Raw genomic sequence first — 24,413 nt, 5'->3', positions numbered from 1 at the left:
AGAGGACCAAACCACTACTTTACTGTAATACTGCATACTACATCACTATAATACTGCAGTACTTTTACTGTAATACTGCATACTACATCACTATAATACTGCAGTACTTTTACTGTAATACTGCATACTACATCACTATAATACTGCAGTACTTTTACTGTAATACTGCATACTACATCACTATAATACTGCAGTACTTTACTGTAATACTGCATACTACATCACTATAATACTGCAGTACTTTTACTGTAATACTGCATACTACATCACTCATAATACTGCAGTACTTTACTGTAATACTGCATACTACATCACTCATAATACTACGGTGTAAACTAGCTCCACCTCCAGCAGCTCCAACAGTAAATCAAACAGCACGTCTTTGGTTTTGTGATAAAAATTTATTTGGTATCTGTGAGTAACTACAGTTGTAGTGTTCTCATACATGTCATCTGCAGTTCATCAAACTGATATATATTTATAAAAATTAGAGAAATATAATCTACATACATCTAATACAAAACAAAACAGTCTAGTGTGAGTCCACTGGTTGGTTTAGTATTGGGGAGTCGTAATAACTGTGACAAATGAAGTGCTGGCGAGAAGAACTCCAGGATGCTCAAATGATAATAATATAATTATGAATCTGTGCATTAAATAAGTCTAAAAATAAAACATTCTTAAAAACAAACAACCACCAAACACACAAACAGGCCCAGGTAAAGCTGAATGCAGATGGATCACACACAAACACACACCTGTGAATTATAAAGATGGTTTCTTTGGTTTTCGGTTGAAAAATGAATCAGCCCTCAAAGCCTTTAAATAAATGATTTAAAGCACAAACAAACAGCTGGAATGTGGCAAAAAACTGTTTAAAGACTTCGAAATCAGTGCAGAAACCCGATAAATGCTGAGTTCACTCCTGCAGGTTAATGTCTAACCCAAACCAGGAAATAATACTTTAATTACTTTAGTTTCAGTGAGGTTTATATTAGTGTCCATGTGGTTTAGTTTAAATTTAAAGGGTTAAAATGTGAAAATAAACGTATGAATAACTTCACACATTCTTTTTTTGTGGACCCAGCATCAAATTTCTGCTTTTAATCCATTTAGAGAGAATATATTAGAGGATTATGGCAAAAATGTCTAAGTGGTGTAACCATAAAAACTTTGTACCAAATAATTCAACTTGCTTAAAAACAGTAAATTGTCAATAAAACACCATATCAACTAGTTTGGCATGATCTTACATTATAACTTTATATTAAATAAAGGTAATGGAATACAATTGTTCTAAATATTACATTTACTCTGGTAACCATGGAGATCAGGAAACATTTACATTTATTTAACCCTCCTGTTGTCCTTGAGTCAAGGAAGGAAAGATGGAAGGAGAGGAGAGGAGGGAGGAAGAAGGAAGGAAGGAAGGAAGTTAGGAGGGAGGGAGGACAGAAGGAAGGAGAGGAGGGAGGAAGAAGAAAGGAAGGTAGGAGGGAGGGAGGAAAGAAGGAAGGAGGAAGGAAGAAAGGGAGGAAAGGAAAGAAGGAAGGGAGGAAGGAAGGAAGGGAGGAAAGAAGGAAGGTAGGTAGGACGGAGGGAGGAAAAGGACAGAGGAAAGAAGGAAGGGAGGGGGGAGGAAAGAAAGAGAGAAGGAGGGAGGGAGGAAGGAAGGAAGGAAGGAAGGACGGAGGAAAGAAGGAAAGAAAGAATGAAGGTAAGAGGGAGGGAGGAAAAAAGGAAGATAGGAAGGAAGGAAAGGAAGGAAGGAAGGAAAGGAAAGAAGGAAGGAAGGACAGACGGGGTAAATTTGACCCGGGAGGACGACAGGAAGGATAAATGAAGTCATTATTAGTATAAGTCCACTTAAATACACTGTAGGTGATAAAATATGTAATATATATCATGCTCTTGTGGTTACACCATTTGACATTTTCAGGAGCATTCAGTCTTACTTTTGGTAAAAAATGGTGCAAATGTCATTTCAAATTTAAAACTATTTTAACTGATTCATAATTGATCATCTTACCAAACGTTATTGATCACTGATCGTTATACAGGAGTGAACTTTGAGTTACGAGATATAATTACGATACAGAAAATGTCTCCGATCTTTCTTTGATGACGACGGCTGTGACTCATGAAGTCTTGAGCGTGTTGCTTTAAGGCGAACATCGTAAGGCACGATCGTGGCTGTAAGAACATTCTCGGGGTTGAATCTGCTGTCGAAGTCAAAAAACATAAAAACAAGACAGAAAAGAAGAAAAAGTGCTCTAACAGAAGAAGAAGAAGAAGAAGAAGAAGAAGAAGAAGAGAGGTTAGCCGACAGATTCGACATCAGCTGAACACGTTGGATGCGAAGAGGAAGCAGCTTCGTTATCGGGGGAGGGGCGTCGTTTACGATCACTCTGGTTCCCGATCTGAGCCTCATATTCACAGTCGGGTCACGTTAGCAGTGAGTCTGTACTGGTTATTCTGACGGGTTAAACTTTAACCACATAAAGCTCATCAGACTTTTCTCCATTTCGACTCAAATTAGTCAAAACTCTCTATTTGAATTGAGCCAAATGTTCGAGAAATTTAGTTTTTATGGCGTTAGCTTAACTTTTTCATCTATTTAAGTTTCAATATTATTATTATTTTTTACTGACAGTTGCTTCTTTAGTCCGTAATCACCGTCTTTATTGGCTGATTGAATCAATACTTTGATACTTTGATCTATTTCCAGGCGACTGAACTCTGAATATCAGACTCTGACCGTCATCGCTCTTCCATCGTACCATCTTCCTCCTCAACTGGACTCACACAGGAAGCAGGTCTGGGTCACTTCCTGTCTGTCAGCACTAATAATGACTACAGTTCCCATGAGCCTTTGAGGGAGAAAGGTCATGTGACTTAGCCGAATATGTTGTTTTTCTCTCGGTAGGTTTGAGTCGTGGTCTTTCTGCAGAGGTGAAACGTTAATTTGGGTTTTTTAATTAAAACATTTTAAAACTTCGATATTTTGTTGGAATTTAAGAACTACAACTCCCATAAGTCTGAAGTACCATGGGAGCTGTAGTTGTTAAAAGTCAACATGTTAAAGCTTCCTGTGGAGTTTTTATGTAAACAAAGTTCAGAGTTTCTCACCAAAATATCATCAAATCATTAAATTATAATTATTAATACAACAAACGTGTAGAAAGCGTCGTTAAACACTCCTGAAGTCGATCTTTTAGGATATTTTGGATCAGACGCAGCGACACGGCGGACCACAATCACAAAGGTCATCCGCAGGCAGGAAGTCATGTGACCACCTCGCCCTTTCACAATAAGAGCAGAATTTCTAGGTCAGGAGGACTTTTCTAACCCTAACCCTTAAAACAATGATCAGGACTTTAAATGAAAAGCTGAATGAATGATAATAGTCGTAACTGTTGTATTAATGTGTGTTAGTGTTGTTTACAGCTGAAGCTTTAAATATCCTGCAGCATGTGAGCAGCTGAGCCGGTGATTAACGTGCTGCTATAACTAACCCGAACACTCTGGTGTCACCTGTTTATGTCTCCACTCTGATTCAATACGACAGCAATAATAATATAAACAGCTGCTCTCTCACACTGTGACCTGAATTAAAGTAAAGCTTCCTGTTGTAATGTTTTAATCTGTGTGATGGAAAAAGAAGAAGAAACTACGGCTGGGCAATAAATCAATATGATGCTGATATGAGACTAAATATCTTTAAATTTGGATATCGTGATATTGTGATAAAGCATAAAGGTGTTTTTCCTGGTGTTCTGTTCTATATTTGCATTTTACCCACTTTATCATTATTCTGCCTCCATTGGTGTAACTGACTACAATATGCCGAATTAGCCAGTCAGTTACACCTATGGAGGCAGAATAACGATAAAGTGAGTAAAAGGTAAATAATAGAACAGCTGGAACAATCTAGTAAGTTCAGAAAATGACATAATTTTACTGTAATGAAAACTTTAAAACCAGGAGAAGACTCTTTATGCCATTTAGACATTACAATATGCCGAATTAGCCAATGTCTAAATGGCATAAAGAGTCTTTTCCTGGTTTTAAAAGCTTCATTACAGTAAAATGATTGTGACCAGACTGTTCCAGCTGTTCTATTATGAACCTTTTACTCACTTTGTCATTAAATCCACATTACTGATGATATTTATCCAGAATCTCATTGTGTAAATATTTTCTGAAAGCATCGACAGTCATCCCAACAAAAATATTGTGATATATGATTTTTATGTTTATCGCTCGGCTCTAGAAGAAACACTTCCGCCGCATGTCGTCACATGACTTCCTGTGTCTGAATAACCGTTGTTGACCTCACACATGACGTCCGCCGTGCTGCAGCGACAGAATCTGAATGTTTTAAAGCAGACTGACGGAGCTAAAGTTCCCAGTGTTCCCAGTGATCCCATTGATCCAGGTGTATCTTGCTGTAATCTTTCCTCCTGTTCATCCTGACTGTTACTGCAGGATTCAGCAGTGAAGCTCACTCTCTGCATCTTATGGGTGGAGTGAGATCTAAATGTATAAATATATAAATGTTGCTTTATGAGGAATAATTACAGCAAGATAAACTGATTTAAACTGAGAACTCGTCCTTTAACCCTTTGTGCCTCAACTAAGGACATTTTTGGCTTTTCATTTTTTATTTTCTTGATCATTTTTCAAACATACGGCATCAAATTCTCCAAAGATATTCTTTTAAATTTACATTTTTTAATTTTATTTCTCTCGTGGTGAAAAACTCCAGCAGGAACTTTAATTTTAACCGTCATTGATCACTATATTTAGTTTCCACCTCAGAAACACATGAAGATAAAATATTATTTTTACCATGTCAACATAAAACATGGATTTTTTTTCTTATTGAACCTAAAAATTTGATGTTTTTCTGACTTTTTAAAAACATGTTAGACTCATTCTGTTCAATAAACCCTCTGAGAGAAGATGAAATCTAATATACACCAGCGTGGCCTGTAGCTGGCAGCTGTGGCGCCATCTGATGGTCGTTTTGTGCATTACATGCCTGATATATAAGATTGGGGCAGGTGGGCGGGGCTTATTATTATTATTTTTTAGGTCTAATTTTCATCGTGACTGATCTCAGTGCAGTGTGGAAACAAACCAACTTTTAATTTGGACCTTAAAATGATCGATTCCTTTTTTTTAATGTTGTGTCCTTTGGCTGCTTTAAACTGGTTAAACTGGTTAAACTGGGAAATGCAGCTTCTCTCTGATTTGTTCCAGACTAACCGTCCTTCTGCACATGCTCAGTAGGAGGCGTTTTTTAACTCATAATTTTAGGATTTTGCAGCTTCGTGTGAATGTTGACTCGGTTTAAGTTTGAATCTTTCTGGTTTGTTTCCAACATGTCTGAGCCAATCGAAACCACCCTGATGTTCAAGCCCCGCCCCCTTGCCCACCTGCTCCTCCAATCACATCGTTTCTTAATTGTGGGTCTTTTAGTTTTCTTCGTGCTCGTGTCTGACAGGAGTCACGTCTTCCTCTTCCTGTGAGAGTCCAAACGTTCACTGCTCTACTCTTCCTCCTCTTCCTCTTCCTCCTCCTCCTCTTCCTCTCCTGCCATCACCTCCACCAGCAGCTCAGCGGTGCAGGTCGCCTCCCCGAGACTGTTCACCGCCTTCACCGTGTACTTGGCGTCGTCGTCGCCCGACACCTGCAGGTTTAAAAGCAGCCAATCAGAACGAGGCATTTCGCAGCCAATCAGAACGAGGCATTTTCAAACATGTTGGATGGTGAAGCGGCAGGTTGACCTCTGACCTCTGAAATGACCAGACTGCAGTTTCCGTCTTCGTCGTAGTCGATCTGGAAGTGTCGAGTCTCTTTGATCGGCTGCTCGTCTTTGTACCAAACAACCTCGGGATCCGGAAACCCTGCCGACACAGAGAGCCATCAATACCAACACACTAAAGGAACAGTTCCCAGTGATCCCAATGTTGTTCCCAGTGTTCCCAGTATTCCCAGTGTCCCCAGTGTCCTCAGTGTTCCCAGTGTTCTCAGTGTCCCTAATGGTGTTCCCAGTGATCCCAGTGATCCCAGTGTTGTTCCCAGTGATCCCAGTGTTCCCAGTGTTTACGATGTTCCCAGTGTTCAGTGTTCCCAGTGTTCCCAGTTGTGTCCCCAGTGTTTCCAGTGTTCCCAGTTGTGTTCCTAGTGTTCCCAGTGTTCCCAGTGTATTGATCCTACCTTCGATCTTGCAGTCGAAGCGAGCCGCGCTGCCTTCCACCACTTCCACGTCTTTGATGACGGAGCTGAAGCTCGGCTTACACTCCGTCTTCTGCTCGTACTCCAAACACTCCAGGAACTGATTGTCCTCTGATCACACGATCAATAAACCATCAATATACCATCAACACACGATCAATATACCATCAATATAACATCAATATTTATTATAACTCAAGCATGGAGAGAGTCAAAGCTGCAGGGTTTAAAAAGCATAAACATCCAGAAAGAATAACCATCCTCATCATCCTCATCCTCTTCATCATCTTCATCATCCTCATCACCACCATCCTCATCATCTTCATCCTCCTCATCCTCCTCATCATCACCACCATCCTCATCATCATCCTCATCACCATCCTCATCATCCTCATCACCATCACCATCCTCATCATCTTCATCCTCCTCATCATCACCACCATCCTCATCATCCTCATCCTCATCACCCTCCTCATCACCATCACCATCCTCATCATCACCATCCTCACCCTCCTCATCACCATCACCATCCTCATCCTCATCCTCATCACCACCATCCTCATCCTCATCACCACCATCCTCATCCTCATCACCACCATCCTCATCCTCATCATCATCACTGATCTGTGTCGTACCTTCGGTGGGCGAGCCCTTCTTGGCGCTGACGCCGGCCATCATGGCCATGGAGGACAGCCGGCCGATGGCTCGCACAGCGTGAGCCGTTTTCTGCCAGAGAAGAAGAAACAGAAACGTTTGAAGTCTCTCTGCTTCAGTTTGTTGTCGTTAGCAGCGTATCAACGTACACATTTAATGACTTATGGATAACTTTATGTATTTATTGTGTGAAAAGCTTTTATCATAACAACATAAATGTATTAAAACTGCTCAGCAAACAGTAGAGGAGGAAATATTTAGATTCTTTACTGGTAAAAATACTAATGTTACTTCAGTTATAGTCTGTATTACCATAAGTACTCAATGCAGAAAAGTATCACATGAGGCACATAATATAATATAATATAATAGAATATATTATGAGACATATAATAATATTAAAGCAGGATTTTACTGTTGTAGTGGGTTAAATGAAACATGATCAGGTGTGTTTTACCTGCCACTTCCTCCTCAGGATGTACGTCTTCATCCTTTCCTTCGACAGCTTCTTGGCCTTCATGGTGTTGGTGTCCTGCTTCAGCCAAGGGTGTTCAATGCACTTAGCACAGGTCAGCCGAGCCCTGACACACACACACACACACAAATTAAATTTAGTACTAAATTAAAGTGAAATCAAGACAAAATCCAAGCTAAGTGATGCTAAACTATAAGAATCCAAATTAATCTGAAATGATTAACTCCTCCTCCTTCTCCTCCTCCTTCCCTTCCTCCTCCTCCTTCCTCCTCCTCCTCCCCTTCCTCCTCCTCCTCTTCCTCCTCCTTCTTCCTCTTCCTCCTCCTCCCCTTCCTCCTCCTCTTCCTCCTCCTCCTCCCCCTTCCTCCTCCTCCTCCTCCCCTTCCTCCCCCTCCCCCCTTCCTTCCTCCTCCTCCTTCCTCCTCCTCCTCATCTTCCTTCCTCCTTCTTCCTCCTTTCCTTCCTCCCTCCTCCTCCTCCCCTTCCTCCTCCCCTTCCTCCTCCTTTCCTTCCTCCTCCTTCTCTCCTCCTCCATCATCCTCTTCCTCCTTCCTCCTCCTCCTTACTTCATGTTCTTCTTCAGCAGGTTGTCGATGAAGTCTTTTGCGGTGTCGGAGATTTCATCAAAGGCGTCGTCCTCGAAGTCCCAGGTGGCCGAGGTGACGTTGGACAGAGTCTCGTTATCGTTGTCGCCCATAAAGGGAGAAAGTCCGCTCAGCCTGAGGGGGAGAAAACCAGGGCCGAAGTGAGCCAAACTGAGCCAAACCAGGGCCGAAGTGAGCCAAACTGAGCCAAACCAGGGCCGAAGTGAGCCAAACTGAACCAAACCAGGGCCGAAGTTTAACTGAGCTACATTAACCCTCCTGTTGTCCTCGAGTCAAGGAAGGAAGGGAGGAAGAAAGAAGGAAATGAGGAAGGAAGAAGGAAGGAAAGGAGGGAGGAAGGGAGGAAGAAGGAAGGAAAGGAGGGAGGAAGGGAGGAAGAAGGAAGGAAAGGAAGGAGGAAGGAAGGGAGGAAAGGAAAGAAGGAAAGGGAGGAAGGACGGAGGAAAGAAAGAAAGGAAGGAAAGGAGGGAGGAAGGGAGGAAGAAGGAAGGAAGGAAAGGAGGACAGATGAAAGAAGGTAGGGGGAGGAAAGAAAAAGAGAAGGTGGGAGGGAGGAAAGAAGGAAGGAAGGAGGGAAGGAAAGAAGGAGGGAGGGAGGAAGGAAGGAAGGGAGGAAAGAAGGAACAGTCAAAACAGACGAGGGGAGGACGACACAAAGGTTAAACTGTAATAATAATCTAAGAGCAGAAAAAGTCATTTAATTTAATTTAAAGGGGAAATCAAGATAAACCGTAAACAGCAAATCTAAATTAATCTGAAATGAAACTAAACAAAGAGGTTGAATGTGTGTTCAGAGACTCACAGTATATAACAGATGACTCCTATACTCCACATGTCCGTCGGGTAGCTGATGGCTTCATAGTTTATCACCTCCGGAGCCACAAACTCTGGAGTCCCAAACAACACCTTCAGAGTCCCGGCGTTTTCTACCAGAGTCAAACAGAGAAGAAGAAAAGGTTCGAACATTACAGTCCAGAAAGCAGCGAAGAGTTTAAATACGTTTATATAGAAGGGTCAGTGATTAGTAAGTGTTGGTAAGATGATGAATTCATAAATCAGTTAAACTAGTTTTAAAAGCAGCATCAGGTTTGTTAAAATGTACATTTAGTATTTTTGTTGGTTTTATATCATTTGAAATGACATTTGCACCATTTTTTACCAAAAGTCAGACTGAATGCTCCTGAAAATGTCAAATGGTGTAACCACAAAATAATGATAAATATTACATATTTCATCCAGCTAGAGAGAAAGAAAGAAAGAAAGAAAGGAGGAAGATGAGAAGGAAAGAAAAGGAAAGAAACAGAGGAGAAGGGAAGAAAGATAAAGGAGGGAGAAGAAGTAGGAGGAGAAAGAAAGAAGAAGAAAGAAAGAAAGAAAGAAGAAAGAAAGAAAAGAAAGAAAGCAGGTTCCTGATCTCCATGGTAACCCAGAGTAAATGTAATATTTAAGGAGGGAGGGAGGAAGGAAAGGAGGAAGGAAGAAAGGAAGGAAGGAAGGAAGGAAAAGAGGAGAGAAGGGAAGGAAGAAAGGAAGGAAGGAAAGAAGGAAAAGAGGAGAGAAGGAAGGGAGGGAGGGAAGGAAGTGAGGAAAGAAGGACGCGGGAGGACGACATGAAGATAAAAAGCAGAAATTTGATGCTGGGTCCACAAAAAAAGAATGTGTGCAAGTTATTCATACGTTTATTTTAATCTTTAAATTTAAACTAAACCTGATGGACACTGATATAAACCTCTCTGACTCGTGTTTACAGACCTAGTCGTCTGGCGAGACCGAAGTCGATGAGTTTGATCTTGCTGCCGGTCTTGTTGATGCACATGATGTTCTCCGGTTTGAGGTCCAGGTGAACGATGCCCTGCTTGTGGATGAAGTTGACGCCGTCGATGATCTGCAGCATGTATTTGATCACCTCTCGCTCCGTCAGCTCAAAGTCCTCGTCGATGATCCGCTCGAACAGCTCGCCGCCCGAAATCCTGACGAAGCAGAAAAGACACAAATAAAACATAAAGATACGATTCTCCTGTTTCTGTTGATTGGACTGTTAACCACCTGTTGTTTTATTTATTTATGATTGATTATTGTTTTTATTGTATTTAAATGTTATTCTGTTAATATCGTATCATGTGAAGCAGCTTGTAACTTCAGTTTGGGGCAACAGAAAAACTTCACATATGATTTTATAAAGAAGCTCAAAGAAGATATTTAAATAAGATCAAAGTAAAAACAGATAAACTCCCCAGTAGTGTGTGTGTGTGCGTGAGTGTGGATGTGTGTGTGTGATGTGTGCGTGAGTGTGGATGTGTGTGTGTGATGTGTGTGTGTGTGTGTGTGTGTGAGTGTGTGCGTGTGTGTGTGTGTGGGTGTGTGTTTGTGTGATTAGTGCCATCTGTCCATCTTTTGCTCTTAGCTCTATAATTAGCAGAGAGGAAATAGCTGCTTTAGAATTCCTCTCATAGTTGGCCAGAAAATTATTTTCCAATGTTCTCCGAAGCAAAAACATCTCGGTCTGTTTCCACATCAGTCAAACAGATAATCAGCAGCTGCTTGTTTCCAAAACCGCAAGAAAAAGCTTCATTATATATATATCTGTGTGTGTGTGTGTGTGCTGTTTTTTTTTAAATGACCAAACTACTAGAACCAAAGACATACAGATTAATTTCACACTAATTATTTACAGCTGACTCCTTCACACTTTTCTGAGCCGCCTAGTGGCAGCAACAGCACATTACACCAATCAGTGTAAAAACCAAGTCAATTAACAGCTGATCCTCAGACAAAAGTGGACCAAGTGTAAAACCTTATCAACCGTCCTGTTGTCCTCGGGATAAATTCAGGTGGGGAGTTCTGGTCCTCTGAAATGAGGCCAACGTGGAAGTAACTTAAAACTGCATTCTATCAAAAGGCCACCAGGGGGCGACCGTTTTGGTGTCAAAAGGACTTCCGTCTCTATACAAGTCAATGGAGAATTCACCAACTTCTCACTTGATTTCTAACCTCAGTAAACGTTTTCAAAATGTGTTTATGGTCTCAATCGCTAGTTTAAAGCCTTCTTCAATGCAGTATGATGTTCATTTGGGACATTTTGGCCTCCCTGATTTTATATGTGACGATAAAGCAGGGTATGCATTAGGGCGTGGCTACGTGGTGATTGACAGGTTGATTGGTTCACAGGTTCAGGAGGGCGCCTCATGCTCCTCCTGATGCCCATATAAGTAGAATCCCTGTTTTTATTTTTCCCAGCATGCACCGGAAATGTTCAAGATGGCGCTGCTCAGATCCGAAACTATTGGCCTCCGAGCAGCAGTCCACAAACCAATGGTTGACGTCACGGATGTTACGTCCATTTTATATACAGTCTATGGCCAAATTTGACCCATTTTAAAAATGTTTTGATATCAGAAATATGGATTTATTTTGTCTAATTACCTTAAAATTATATGGATGGTTCAGTACTACAGTATTTACAAGCATAATCATCATTGCTTTCATTGAATTGGGTGATAATTTGTACTTTATACTCTATTATAAACAGGTTTGGGTCTCTACTCTGAACATTTCTGATAATTTGTTTGTGATGTTTGTCACTAAAAGATCTGATGTCCTAAACGTATTTATTTATACGGGTCGACCGTACTTCCTGCCTGTCAGACATCATGTGTTTAACCTTCGTGTCTGTTTTGACTGTTCCTTCTTTCATCCCTCCCTCCTTCTCTCTTTCTTTCCTCCCCCCTACCTTCCTTCTTTCCTTCCATCCTCCCTTCCTCTTTTCCTTTCTCCTTCCCTCCCTCCTTCCTTCTTTCCTCCCTCCCTCCTTTCCTACATTCCTTCTTTCGTCCGTCCTTCCTTCCTTCTTTCGTCCGTCCTTCCTTCTTTCCTTTCCTTTCCTCCCTTTCTTCCTTCTTTCCTCCCTCCCTCCCTCCTTTCCTTCCACCTTTCTTCCTTCATTCCTCCTTTCTTTCCTTCTTCCTCCTCCTTTCCTTCCTTCTTCCTCATCCTTTACTTCCTTCTTCCTCCCTTCCTCCCTTCCTCCCTCCCTCCCTCCCTTCCTTCCTTCCTTGAATCGAGGACAACAGGAGGGTTAAAAGCTGCTGAACCTACAACTCGAGGACCATGACGATGTCGGACTTCCCCTCGAAGGCGTCGATGCACTGGACCAGTTTGGGGTGATGGAGGCTGTTCATGATTCCGATCTCCTGCCGCACGTTCTCCTTCTCCTTGGCCGAGTACGCTTTGATGAACTTCCCCGCCCACACCTTCTTCGTGGCCTTCTCCACCAGCTTGAAGACCTGACCGAACTTCCCTCTGTGACAGAAACACAACAACAGGAGATATTTCACACAGAGCAGGTCAGTGGTTACCATGGTTACCAGACTTATTCATGCATCCTGAGCAACGAACAATAATCAATGACAAAATTAGTTGCAGATAATCAGCTGGTTGTTCTGCGTGTTGGAGCTGAACTAACATCTCACTTCCTCAACCTTCATGTCGTCCTCCCGGGTCAAATTAACCCCGTCTGTTTTCACTGTTACTTCTTTCCTCCCTTCCTTCCTTCCGTCTGTCCTTCCTCCCTCCTTCTCTCTTTCTTTCCTCCCCCCTACCATCCTCCCTTCTTCCCTCCTTTCCTTCCTTTTTCCTCCCTTCCTCCTTTCCTTCCGTCTTCTTTCCTCACTCCCTTCCTTCCTTCTTCCCTCCTTTCCTTCCGTCTTCCTTCCTTCCTTCTTCCCTCCTTTCCTTCCTTCCTTCCTTCTTCCTCCCTTCCTCCTTTCCTTTCCTTCTTTCTTCCTCCCTTTCCTTCCTTCTTCCTTCTTTGTTCCTTCTTCCTTCCTCCCTCCTTTCCTCCCTTCTTCCTTCCTCCCTCCCTCCCCCCTTTCCTCCCTTCCTTCCTTGACTGGAGGACAACAGGAGGGTTTTAATGTCTCTGTTGATAGTCAGCTCTGTGTATATATGGAGCTGTATTAGCTGTTATTATGTTAACAGCTGCTCACTGATTCATGTGTCTGCGGCTTCATTTCTGTGAATGAAACAGAGCAGAACAAGTCGCCTTATATGGACGTTTTAGGGGCGTCGATGGTTCTGATGATTAAATCTCAGGAACGTCGAGCTGCTTGTGAACAGGTGACGTTCATCAGGCTGAAAGATGAAGATCTGTCAACCTCTGAGAGAGAAGTCAGAGAGGTTTAACCCTCCTGTTGTCCTCGATTCAAGGAAGGAAGGGAGGAAGAAGGAAGGAAAGGAGGAGGAAGGTAGGAGGGGAGGAAGAAAAGGAGGGAGGGAAGAAGGAAGGAAGGGAGGGAGGGAGGAAGGATCAAAGGGCAGAAGAAGGAAGGAAGGGAGGAAGGAAGAAAGAAGGAAGGAAAGGAGGGAGGAAGGATGGAAGGGAAGAAGAAGGAAAGAAAGGAGGAAGGAAGCAAGGAAGAAGGAAGGAAAGGAGGAGGAAGAAGGAAGGAAGGGAGGAAGGAAGAAAGAAGGAAGGAAAGGAGGGAGGAAGGAATGAAGAAGGAAGGAAAGGAGGGAGGGAGGAAGAAGGAAGGAAAGGAGGAAGGAAGGAAAGGAGGAAGGAAGGAAGGATGGAAGGGAGGGAGGAAGAAGGAAGGAAAGGAGGAGGAAGGTAGGAGGGGATGAAGAAAAGGAGGGAGGAAGGAAGGAAGGGAGGAAAGGAAAGAAGGAAGGTAGGAAGGAAAGAAGGAAGGGAGGAAGGAAGAACGGACGAAAGAAGGAAAGTAGGAGGGAGGGAGAAAGGAAAAGAGGAAGGGAGGAAGGAAGGACAGAGGAAAGAAAGAAGGTAGGGGGGGAGGAAAGAAAGAGAGGAGGGAGGGAGGAAAGAAGGAAGGAAGGAAGGAAGGGCGGAACAGTTAAAACAGACGGGGTGAATTTGACCCGGGAGAAGAGAAGAATCTGAGCCTTTGATGGTAAACAGCTGTTGCATCATCATGTCTCAGATATAAAGTCTTACGTTCCGAGCCGCTCCTCGACGTCGTACAGGTCCTTCACCTTCAGGTCGGTTCTGATCGACACGTCTCTGTAGTCCGGCTCCTTCTCCGAGTCTGAGGACACAGAAAGGTCAAAGGTCAGAGACCAACTGTAGATGTGTAGTTGTTGTGTAGATGTTGTGTAGATGTTGTGTAGATGTTGTGTAGATGTTGTGTAGAGATTGTGTAGTTGTGTAGATGTTGTGCAGATGTGTAGATGTGTAGATGTGTAGATGTTGTGTAGAGATTGTGTAGATGTGTAGATGTGTTGATGATGTGTAAATGGTAAATGGTAAATGGACTGTACTTATATAGCGCCTTTCTAGTCTTTTCGACCACTCAAAGCGCTACAATACATTTCATTCACCCCATTCACACACAATCACACACTGATGGCAGGAGCTACCACGCAGGGTGCCAACCTGCACATCAGGGGAAGCTAATCATTCATACACATTCATACACCGTTGGCACAGCAACGGGAGCAATTTGGGGTTAAGTGTCTTGCCCAAGTACACATGGACATGTGGACTGGAGGAGCCGGGAATCAAACCGCCAATCTTCCAATTGGTGGACGACCTCCTGAGCCACAGCCGTGTAGATGTTGTGTAGTTGTGTAGAGGTTGTGTAGATGTTGTGTAGAGGTTGTGTAGTTGTGTAGAGGTTGTGTAGTTGTGTAGAGGTTGTGTAGTTGTGTAGATGTTGTGTAGAGGTTGTGTAGTTGTGTAGTTGTGTAGAGGTTGTGTAGTTGTGTAGAGGTTGTGTAGTTGTGTAGATGTGTAGAGGTTGTGTAGATGTTGTGTAGTTGTGTAGAGGTTGTGTAGTTGTGTAGAGGTTGTGTAGTTGTGTAGATGTTGTGTAGATGTTGTGTAGTTGTGTAGTTGTGTAGAGGTTGTGTAGTTGTGTAGTTGTGTAGAGGTTAATCAGCTGAGGCAGTAAACAAACAACCATCTCAGATCAGTGAATGTAAACAGGAAGTCATACCATCCTCCTCCTCCTCCACTTCCTCCTGATTCTCTGTGAGAAGCAAACAGCAAACAGCAGGTTAGCTCCGTTAGTTCAGTTCAGACACAGTTTAGTTTAGTTACAGTTTAGTTACAGTTACAGTTTAGTTTAGTTACATTTTAGTTTAGTTACATTTTAGTTTAGTTACAGTTTAGTTTAGATTACTTTACATTACTCACCATTTTCCACGACTCCGACACTAACGGGTTCAGACTCGGCGCTCGGTTCTCCGACTCCGTAAATATTTTCCGCCCGAATACGAAACTTGTACTGACGCTCTGGCAGAAGGTCCTGGAGAGGAGAGGAGACCCGGTAAACACACTGAAGCAGGTTTCCCAGCCGTCTCCAGCTGCAGGCGAGCGGACTGCAGACTCACCTGTATGTTGTAGGAGGTGCTGTTGCAGGACACCAGGTGTTTCCACTGCTGCTCCACCGAGTCCCAGATCTCCAGGTTGTAGGACTGTACGGCGCTGCCTCCGTCGTAGGTCGGCCCGTACCAAGACAGCGTCAGACTGGACCGCCGGATATCTGACGTTGCAGGGACCTTTGCTGGGGGGTCTGGTTTATCTGGGGGAGGGGGGGGATTCAGGTAGTCTAATGTTACCAGACAATTAGAGATCTCCGTCTACCAAAGTCTGGAGGTTTCTAAATGCACACAGTAGATGTTTAAATGGCTCATGACCCGTCATATTCTGTCCAAGACACACCTATTGTATTTATTTTTTGTCAGATGTTCCTCTCTCATGTCTGTACCACAGACTGTATATAAGACATGGACGTAACATCTGTGACGTCACCCATTAGTTTGTGGACTGCTGCTCGGAGGCCAATAGTATCAGATCTGAGCAGCGCCATCTTGACAATTTCAGGTGCATGCTGGGAAAAATAAAAACAGGGATTCTACTTATATGGGCATCAGGAGGAGCATGAGGCGCCCTCCTGAACCTGTGAAACAATCAACCTGTCAATCACCACGTAGCCACGCCCTAATGCATACCCTGCTTTATCGTCACATATAAAATCAGGGAGGCCAAAATGTCCCAAATGAACATCATACTGCATTGAAGAAGGCTTTAAACTAGCGATTGAGACCATAAACACATTTTGAAAACGTTTACTGAGGTTAGAAATCAAGTGAGAAGTTGGTGAATTCTCCATTGACTTGTATAGAGACGGAAGTCCTTTTGACACCAAAACAGTCGCCCCCTGGTGGCCTTTTGATAGAATGCAGTTTTAAGTTACTTCCGCGTTGGCATCATTGCAGAGGACCGGAACTCCCCGCCTGGTCTGTACAGTAAACAATTAGCCTAGCTTAGCCTAGCTTAGCTTAGAGACTGGAACCAGTGGGAACAGCTGGCCTGCTGTAAACACAACATACAGGTCTCTGAAAGCATGAAGCTTGTAGGAAGTTTGTTTTTTCCCTGCAGCTCTTTGCTTTATTTCATCTTCCCAACACACTAAGACTGATAACACCTCACTGAATGAGCTGCAGCAGGTCACATGAGTTCATAATAAAGGACCAAACGGAGTGGAAACATCTGTAACCTTCAGGTGACACTGTGTTTTTATACACTGCAGCTCACACACACACACACACACACACACACACACACACACACACACACACACACACACACAGCACTGACTGCCATAAAAGGCATCAAACTGCAACTCAGAGTCTGAAAGGACGAGTTCACAATTTTCCACGTGTGTCTTAAACCAACAGAAACCAGCAGGGAGGCGTCGGAGCCGACAGTCAAACAGAGACAGACCTACTCGTCATGTCTTGATGCCAGAAAACAGAAAAAAGCATAAAAGCTGCTGCGTGGTTGGACCTCCAACAGGATAAAGAACCCAGAATTATGTTTTTATAAGCTGCCAAACTGAAAAAACTGACTCTTTAACCCTCCTGTTGTCCTCAGGTCAAGAAAGGACAGAAGGAAGGGAGGAAAGAAGGAAGGAAGGAAGGAAGGAAGGAATGGAGTAAGAAGGGAGGGAGGAAAAGAGGAAGGGAGGAAGGAGAGAAGGAAGGGTGGAAGGAAAGGAGGAAGGAAAGAATGGAGGAAGGAAGGAGGAGGGAGGGAAGGAAAGAAGGAAGGGAGGAAAGAGAGAGAAGGAGAGAGGGTGGAAGGACAGGCGGAAGGAAGGAAAGAAGGAAGGAAGGAAGGAAGGAAGGAAGGAAGGAAGGAGGGGGAGAACGAAGGAAAAATTAAAAAAAGAGGCAGGAAGGAAGGTACAGTCAAAAGACATGGGGTCAATTTGACCCGGGAGGACAACAGGAGGGTTAAGAAGATAAATTGTGCATAAACCTTCGTAAACATGACATATAAACCTCGACGTGCACGACAGTAACAACACGACAGCTGTTACACTGAAAGGTTTGACTTGTTTGTAATGTCACCATATCTGTGCTGGTTCTACTGTAGACAGGTTTCAGTATGTGCTATAAACTACCTTTTCCTCTCTGGTAGACAGAGTGCTGAAACAATCCTAAAATCTAATGTTTTAACTGCAGTGTTTCTCCTGTGAGTGTTCAGCCTGATTACCTTTCTGATGAGACGCATGTTTGGTGGAAGAGTGATTACCTGCTGTTCATGAAACCTTCCAAGTTATCGATAAAAAGCCCAAAAAACACATGAGCCTTTTTAAAAAATGTTTTTGGTGTTAGGCACTTTGCCATCTGCCCACAAGGGGGACTCGTTTCCTTACTTCAGACTTTAAAGCTGCATCACATTGGTATAATCTTTACTGCAGTACAGTTTGAGGTACTTGTACTTTACCGTAGTACAGTTAGAGGTACTAGTACTTTACTGCAGTACAGTTTGAGGTACTTGTACTTTACTGTAGTACAGTTTGAGGTACTAGTACTTTACTGTAGTACAGTTAGAAGTACTAGTACTTTACTGTAGTACGGTTAGAGGTACTTGTACTTTACTGCAGTACAGTTTGAGGTACTAGTACTTTACTGTAGTACAGTTAGAGGTACTTGTACTTTACTGCAGTATAGTTAGAGGTACTTGTACTTTACTGTAGTACAGTTTGAGGTACTTGTACTTTCCTGTAGTACAGAATGAGGTACTTGTACTTTAATGTAGTACAGTTAGAGGTACTTATACTTGACTGTAGTACAGTCTGAGGTACTAGTACTTTACTGTAGTACAGTTTGAGGTACTTGTACTTTACTGTAGTATTTCCATGTGATGCTACTTTCTACATCTCAGAGGGAAATATTGTACTTTCTACTCCACTACATTTATTTGACAGCTTTAGTTACTTTTCAGATGCAGATTTGAATCAATGGATAATATAATAAACCCCAAAACAAGATAAAGCTCGGAGCTAAGAGAAGCGTAGAGGTTTTTACCGACGATGGTGAGGTTGAGGGCGGCCTGGCGGAGTCCGTAGCTGTTCCTCAGCTCGATGGTGTAACAGCCGCAGTGTTCCTGCTGACCGCTGGAGATGGTGAGTTTACTGCTGCTGTCAGAGCTCTCTATGGAGATATCAGCTGAGCCCTCCTGGATCTGCACACACACGCAAGCACATACACAAATGGTAAATGGACTGTACTTATATAGCGCCTTTCTATACTTTTCGACCACTCAAAGCGCTTTACACTACAACTCATTCACCCATTCACACACTGATGGCAGGAGCTACCACGCAGGGTGCCAACCTGCACATCAGGAACAGGAGCAATTTGGGGTTAAGTGTCTTGCCCAAGTACACAGCTAACATTAATAATTAACTCTGACATGAAAATTCTGACATTACTTTTTAAACTCTAATGTAAGTGTTTAATGCTGATGTCACTATTTTAGCTTAAGTTATTTTCTATACTAACATTATTTTAGTTCGGTTCAGTTTTAACGCTAACAGTCCTTTTTACTCACCGGTTTCCTGAACTTGAGCCAGGTGCAGGCGACGGGCGGAGCTCCAGAGAACTTGCAGAGGATCTCCACCTTCTGTCCCACCAGGATCTTCATGTCCTCTGGAAACTGAAGGATCTGAGGAGGCAGAGCTGCACACACACACACACACACACACACACACACACACACACACACACACACACACATTCAGATATTATTATAAATGATAGATTATTATCTGAATAGAGATTACAGTCTCAGTGTCAGACGGGTGATTCAGACCTTGTTTGGGAGGAGTCTTCGTTGTCGGTTTCTTTATTCTGGCTTCACCTGCAAACACACAGCAGAATCAAACCTGTGAGCTCTCTCTTTTTTTTTTTACAGTGTAGAGAGAGAGAGAGATAGAGAGAAGAAGAGAGAGGAAGAGAGAGAGAGAGAGAGAGACAGACAGAGAGAGAGAGAGAGATAGAGAGAGAGGAAGAAAGAGAAAGAGAGAGAGAGAGGAAGAGAGACAGAGAGAGAGGAAGAGAGAGAGGAAGAGAAAGAGAGGAAGAGAGGGAGAGGAAGAGAGAGGAAGAGAGAGAGACAGAGAGAGACAGAGAGAGAGAGAGAGAGAGAGAGAGAGGAAGAGAGAGAGAGACAGAGAGAGAGAGAGAAAGAGAGAGAGAGAGCAACATATACAGAAGAAGAATGTAGGGGCCTCTCTGATGACCATATATGGACATTCTAAAAATAGCTCAGGAAGCCGAAGAGGAAGAGAAGAAGAAGAATCCTGAAATACTGTAAAAAGTTCAGTCTGAGTCCCGTTACACCGCTGCATCACATCACAGTACTACTGCAGTATTATGAGCGATGTAGTATGCAGTATTACAGTAAAAGTACTGCAGTATTATAGTGATGTAGTATGCAGTATTACAGTAAAAGTACTGCAGTACTATGAGTGATGTAGTATGCAGTATTACAGTAAAAGTACTGCAGTATTATGAGTGGTGTAGTATGCAGTATTACAGTAATTATTGAAGAACTTTTGTTATTTTAACACTTTGTAAAATAATAAAAACATGAATATTTCGCCAGTTTAATATTCCCAATCTTCAATAATAATCAATAATCAGTAAATGCTGGTAATAATAACAGTGAGTTAATACTCCTGCTTCGACACCAACTATGTACTAAAGGCTTTGATTTGTGTGTCGCTGCAGCCTCAATCTGATAGGCTGTGCTCGTTTCCACGGTAACCGTTAAACACGACCGCCGGCAAACGACAACGAGAAAGAATAGGAAGCAGTTTGATTTCATTCATAACTTAATTTACCTTTTAATGTTCAAGTCTAGAGTTTTATATCATATTTGATCATTTCTAGGAAGGAAGGAAAGTAGGACGGAGGGAGGAAAGAAGGAAGGAAAGAAAGGAGGAAGAAGCAAGGAAAGGAGGGAGAGAGGGAGGAAGGAAGCAGGAAGGAAAGGAGGGAGGAAGGAAGGAGGGCAGGAAGAAGGGAAGAAAGGAGGGAGGAAGGAAGGGGGAAGGAAGGAGGGAAGGAAGAAAGGGAGGAAAGGAAAGGAAGGACGGAGGAAATAAGGAAGGAAGGTAGGAGGCAAGGAGGGAAGGAAAGAAGGAGGGAGGGAGGAAGGAAGGACAGAGCGAAGAAAGAAAGAGGGATGGAGGAAGGAAAGAAGGAAGCGAGGAAGGACAGACAGAAGGAAAGAAGGAACAGTCAAAACAGACGGTGTCAATTTGACCTGGGATGTTTAATGTGAAGCACGTTGAGCTGGATCTGTTGTATGAAAGTTATTATTATTATTATTATTAGTTCACACTTTTAAAGCTGCTGATGACACGTGAGCACTGACCTCACTGTTTGGTTTTTCTGCTGTTTGAATGTAAATAAATGAGCTAAAAATATATTTTCATGCAGCCGAATGGAAACAAACTTCTCTCCACTCAACAGCTTGAAGCGTGTTCGTGTTGTTCTGCACGCGGCTGTAATAAAACCACAGAAGAAGAACAGACCGCTACAAAGATCATGTCACTATTGATTTATGAAGATTTGTTTTGCATGAAAAGCTTCACAGTCATTTAAAAGTAGATGTGAAGCTTATATGAGCTTCAGCTGTCTGAGTTAATAATATCAAGTGTTTCAAGAATACATAAAAATGTCAAAACTAAAACATTATACTGTTAATGTACATTTCTAATATCTAAAACTGAGCAGCTCTTATTACACTGATTATGATCTTTAATTAAATAGATCCTGATGATTTTTTTTGTCTTAAAGGGAAAGAGACTGTTATATTTGTAGGGGTCTGTAAGCCTGTAAGATTTATTCATTTAATTAATGTGTTTGTGTAAAGAAATGAAGGCTGATTATCATTTAAATTAATGCAAGTTTGTGCAGTTAAAGCTTGTTTGTTTTTTAGGAGGATGTTTTGTTTGTCTGAGTTTAGACGAAGACGATGGACAATAACGTTTCTGAACCTGAATGTCATTGAAATGGAATAATCGGCGACATCCATGATGTCTTGCTGCATTGAGTCACTGAGTAATGATGACATGAAAATGTACATTTAGTATTTTTGTTGGTTTTATATCATTTGAAATGACATTTGCACCTTTTTTTACCAAAAGTAAGACTGAATGCTCCTGAAAATGTCAAATGGTGTAACCACAAAAGAATGATAAATATTACATATTTTATCACCTACAGTGTATTTAAGTGGACTTATACTAATAACGACTTCATTTAAAACATGTAAATGTTTCCTGATCTCCATGGTAACCAGAGTAAATGTAATATTTAGAACAATTGTATTCCATTACCTTTATTTAATATAAAGTTATAATGTAAGATCATGCCAAACTAGTTGATATGGTGTTTTATTGACAATTTACTGTTTTTAAGCAAGTTGAATTATTTGGTACAAAGTTTTTATGGTTACACCACTTAGACACTACAATTTTTGCCATAATCCTCTAATATATTCTCTCAAAATTGATTAAAAGCAGACATTTGATGCTGGGTCCACAAAAAAAGAATGTGTGCAAGTTATTCATACGTTTATTTTCACATTTTAACCCTTTAAATTTAAACTAAACCACACGGAGACTATAAAACATCACTGACCCAGATGTGTTGGGATGTTAGTAGAGAGAAAAGCTTCATGTGTCTCTCAGACTCTCAGTAAGTATTTTAATCACAATCTGATGTAATCAAGTTCATGTTCTGTGTTTATGTAAATAAAACTAAGATTAACTCTTGTGTTGTTGGGCTACAAACTGATATGAAAACAGACTCTTTCACTTTAACAACAATCTGAAGACAAATTATTTTTTATATGATGTATTAAATCAGTTTGGATCATTTCTCACAGATTTCGGTGACGCTCTGTCGTTGAGAGAAAACAGAGCCAACGAGCTTCTTAAAAGGAAAACTGCTTCACTTTTAATCTGTGAAGTAAAACAACGTCTGAGAGACACAGACAGGAGGAGAGGAGGACAGGAGAGGAGGAGAGGAGAGGAGAGGAGAGGAGAGGAGAGGAGAGGAGAGGGAAACCAGGCCTTAAATGGAAGTGTGGGAGCGGAGCCATGAGGAGCTGAACACTTCCTCCTGTCAGCTCTGCAGGTTCACATCAGTGTTTCCTGTTACATTCAGTTCAGTTTATGAAGCTTCACACACCAGAAACATGTGATGCTACTTTCTACATCTCAGAGGGAAATATTGTACTTTCTACTCCACTACATTTATTTGACAGCTTTAGTTACTTTTCGGATGCAGATTTGACACAATGGATAATATAACAAGCTTTATAAATACAACACATTGTTAAAGATGAAACCACTATCTGCTGTATCAGAACTTAGTTTTTTCTTCTTTCCTCTCCCATTAATCATCTCACCACCCCTCACATTTATCTGATGACCCTTTGGAGGGGCCCCACCCCTAGGTTGGGAACCACTGGACTAAACTAGCTAACTGTATATAAAGTAGTGTAAACTAGCTCCACCTCCAGCAGCTACAACAGTAACATGCTGCTCTAACACTGATGCTTCACTATTAATAATCTAATGATGTCATAATAATAATATATCAGTCAGAGGACCAAACCACTACTTTACTGTAATACTGCATACTACATCACTCATAATACTGCAGTACTTTACTGTAATACTGCATACTACATCACTATAATACTGCAGTACTTTTACTGTAATACTGCATACTACATCACTATAATACTGCAGTACTTTACTGTAATACTGCATACTACATCACTATAATACTGCAGTACTTTTACTGTAATACTGCATACTACATCACTCATAATACTGCAGTACTTTTACTGTAATACTGCATACTACATCGCTTATAATACTGCAGTACTTTTACTGTAGTACTGCATACTACATCACTATAATACTGCAGTACTTTTACTGTAATACTGCATACTACATCGCTCATAATACTGCAGTACTTTTACTGTAATACTGCATACTACATCACTATAATACTGCAGTACTTTTACTGTAATACTGCATACTACATCGCTCATAATACTGCAGTACTTTTACTGTAATACTGCATACTACATCACTCATAATACTGCAGTACTTTTACTGTAATACTGCATACTACATCGCTCATAATACTGCAGTACTTTTACTGTAATACTGCATACTACATCACTATAATACTGCAGTACTTTTACTGTAATACTGCATACTACATCACTCATAATACTGCAGTACTTTTACTGTAATACTGCATACTACATCACTCATAATACTGCAGTACTTTTACTGTAATACTGCATACTACATCACTCATAATACTGCAGTACTTTTACTGTAATACTGCATACTACATCACTCATAATACTTCAAACTCCTCTAATACTTACTTATGTATTAAAGGACTAAACAGTAGCATGCCTCTTTAACGATGTAAACTAATAACCAGCAAAGTGCAGCTCGTTTAATAATGTAAACATACTGTTCATATTCTCTCCTCTTAAAAAGTGTTTATTCCAATCATTGAAGCACAGATGTGTTTAGAAAGCATCAATAGTCGATCTGACTGATCAATAAATGTGATTTAAACCTTGATTCATGTTTCAGAGAGCAGAGAGAGTGTATTTTTTTAGCTTTTACACCACTAAACATCTCCTATCACACAATATCATGTCCTATTTTACCTCAGACATGAAAATATAACATAGCAATAATGATGCAAACGTCTCTTTTTGGTAGTTTTGAGTCTCTTTAGTCCATTTTTCATCTATTTTTGGTGGTTAAATGTTATTTAATGTAAAGGTAAAATGAGCAGAGCTTTCTGGAGCTGTGGGGTTTATTGTATAACCATTAGGGCCATCAGTCTTCACTGCTACATCATAAAAAGAAATCCTCATAACTACTATCTTATTAAAACTATTAACTATTCATTTCACTAAAATACATGTCAATAGATACGGAGATAATCTGACCCAGAACAGCCTCAATGGACAAACATTTGTAGCATCTATACAAAAGTAGAACATTTAATATGTTTTTACAGCTGTTAAATTAAACCTGAACAGGAAGTAAGGGGTTAAAACAAAA

The 24,413-nt window shown here is 41.5% G+C and overlaps 1 protein-coding gene across 1 annotated transcript in view; it reads right to left on the bottom strand.

Annotated features, from left to right (window-relative positions):
* Positions 1 to 4,909: 4,909 nt before the first annotated feature.
* LOC133992670 (myosin light chain kinase, smooth muscle-like) overlaps positions 4,910 to 24,413 on the bottom strand; it is an 80,999-nt gene continuing 61,495 nt past the window's right edge. Inside the window, 16 exon segments of the mRNA XM_062431356.1 lie at positions 4,910 to 5,695; positions 5,800 to 5,912; positions 6,226 to 6,354; positions 6,879 to 6,969; positions 7,355 to 7,478; positions 7,939 to 8,091; positions 8,780 to 8,903; positions 9,730 to 9,947; positions 12,073 to 12,276; positions 13,931 to 14,021; positions 14,931 to 14,963; positions 15,131 to 15,242; positions 15,328 to 15,518; positions 18,316 to 18,472; positions 18,842 to 18,969; positions 19,103 to 19,150. Coding sequence (XP_062287340.1) covers positions 5,555 to 5,695; positions 5,800 to 5,912; positions 6,226 to 6,354; positions 6,879 to 6,969; positions 7,355 to 7,478; positions 7,939 to 8,091; positions 8,780 to 8,903; positions 9,730 to 9,947; positions 12,073 to 12,276; positions 13,931 to 14,021; positions 14,931 to 14,963; positions 15,131 to 15,242; positions 15,328 to 15,518; positions 18,316 to 18,472; positions 18,842 to 18,969; positions 19,103 to 19,150 — 2,057 coding nt within the window. The 3' untranslated portion in view covers positions 4,910 to 5,554.

This window comes from Scomber scombrus, chromosome 13, assembly GCF_963691925.1.
Source record: "Scomber scombrus chromosome 13, fScoSco1.1, whole genome shotgun sequence".
Lineage (NCBI taxonomy): Eukaryota > Metazoa > Chordata > Actinopteri > Scombriformes > Scombridae > Scomber > Scomber scombrus.
Note: the sequence above shows the minus strand (reverse complement) of the source record. Positions and strands in the feature narration are given on the sequence as shown.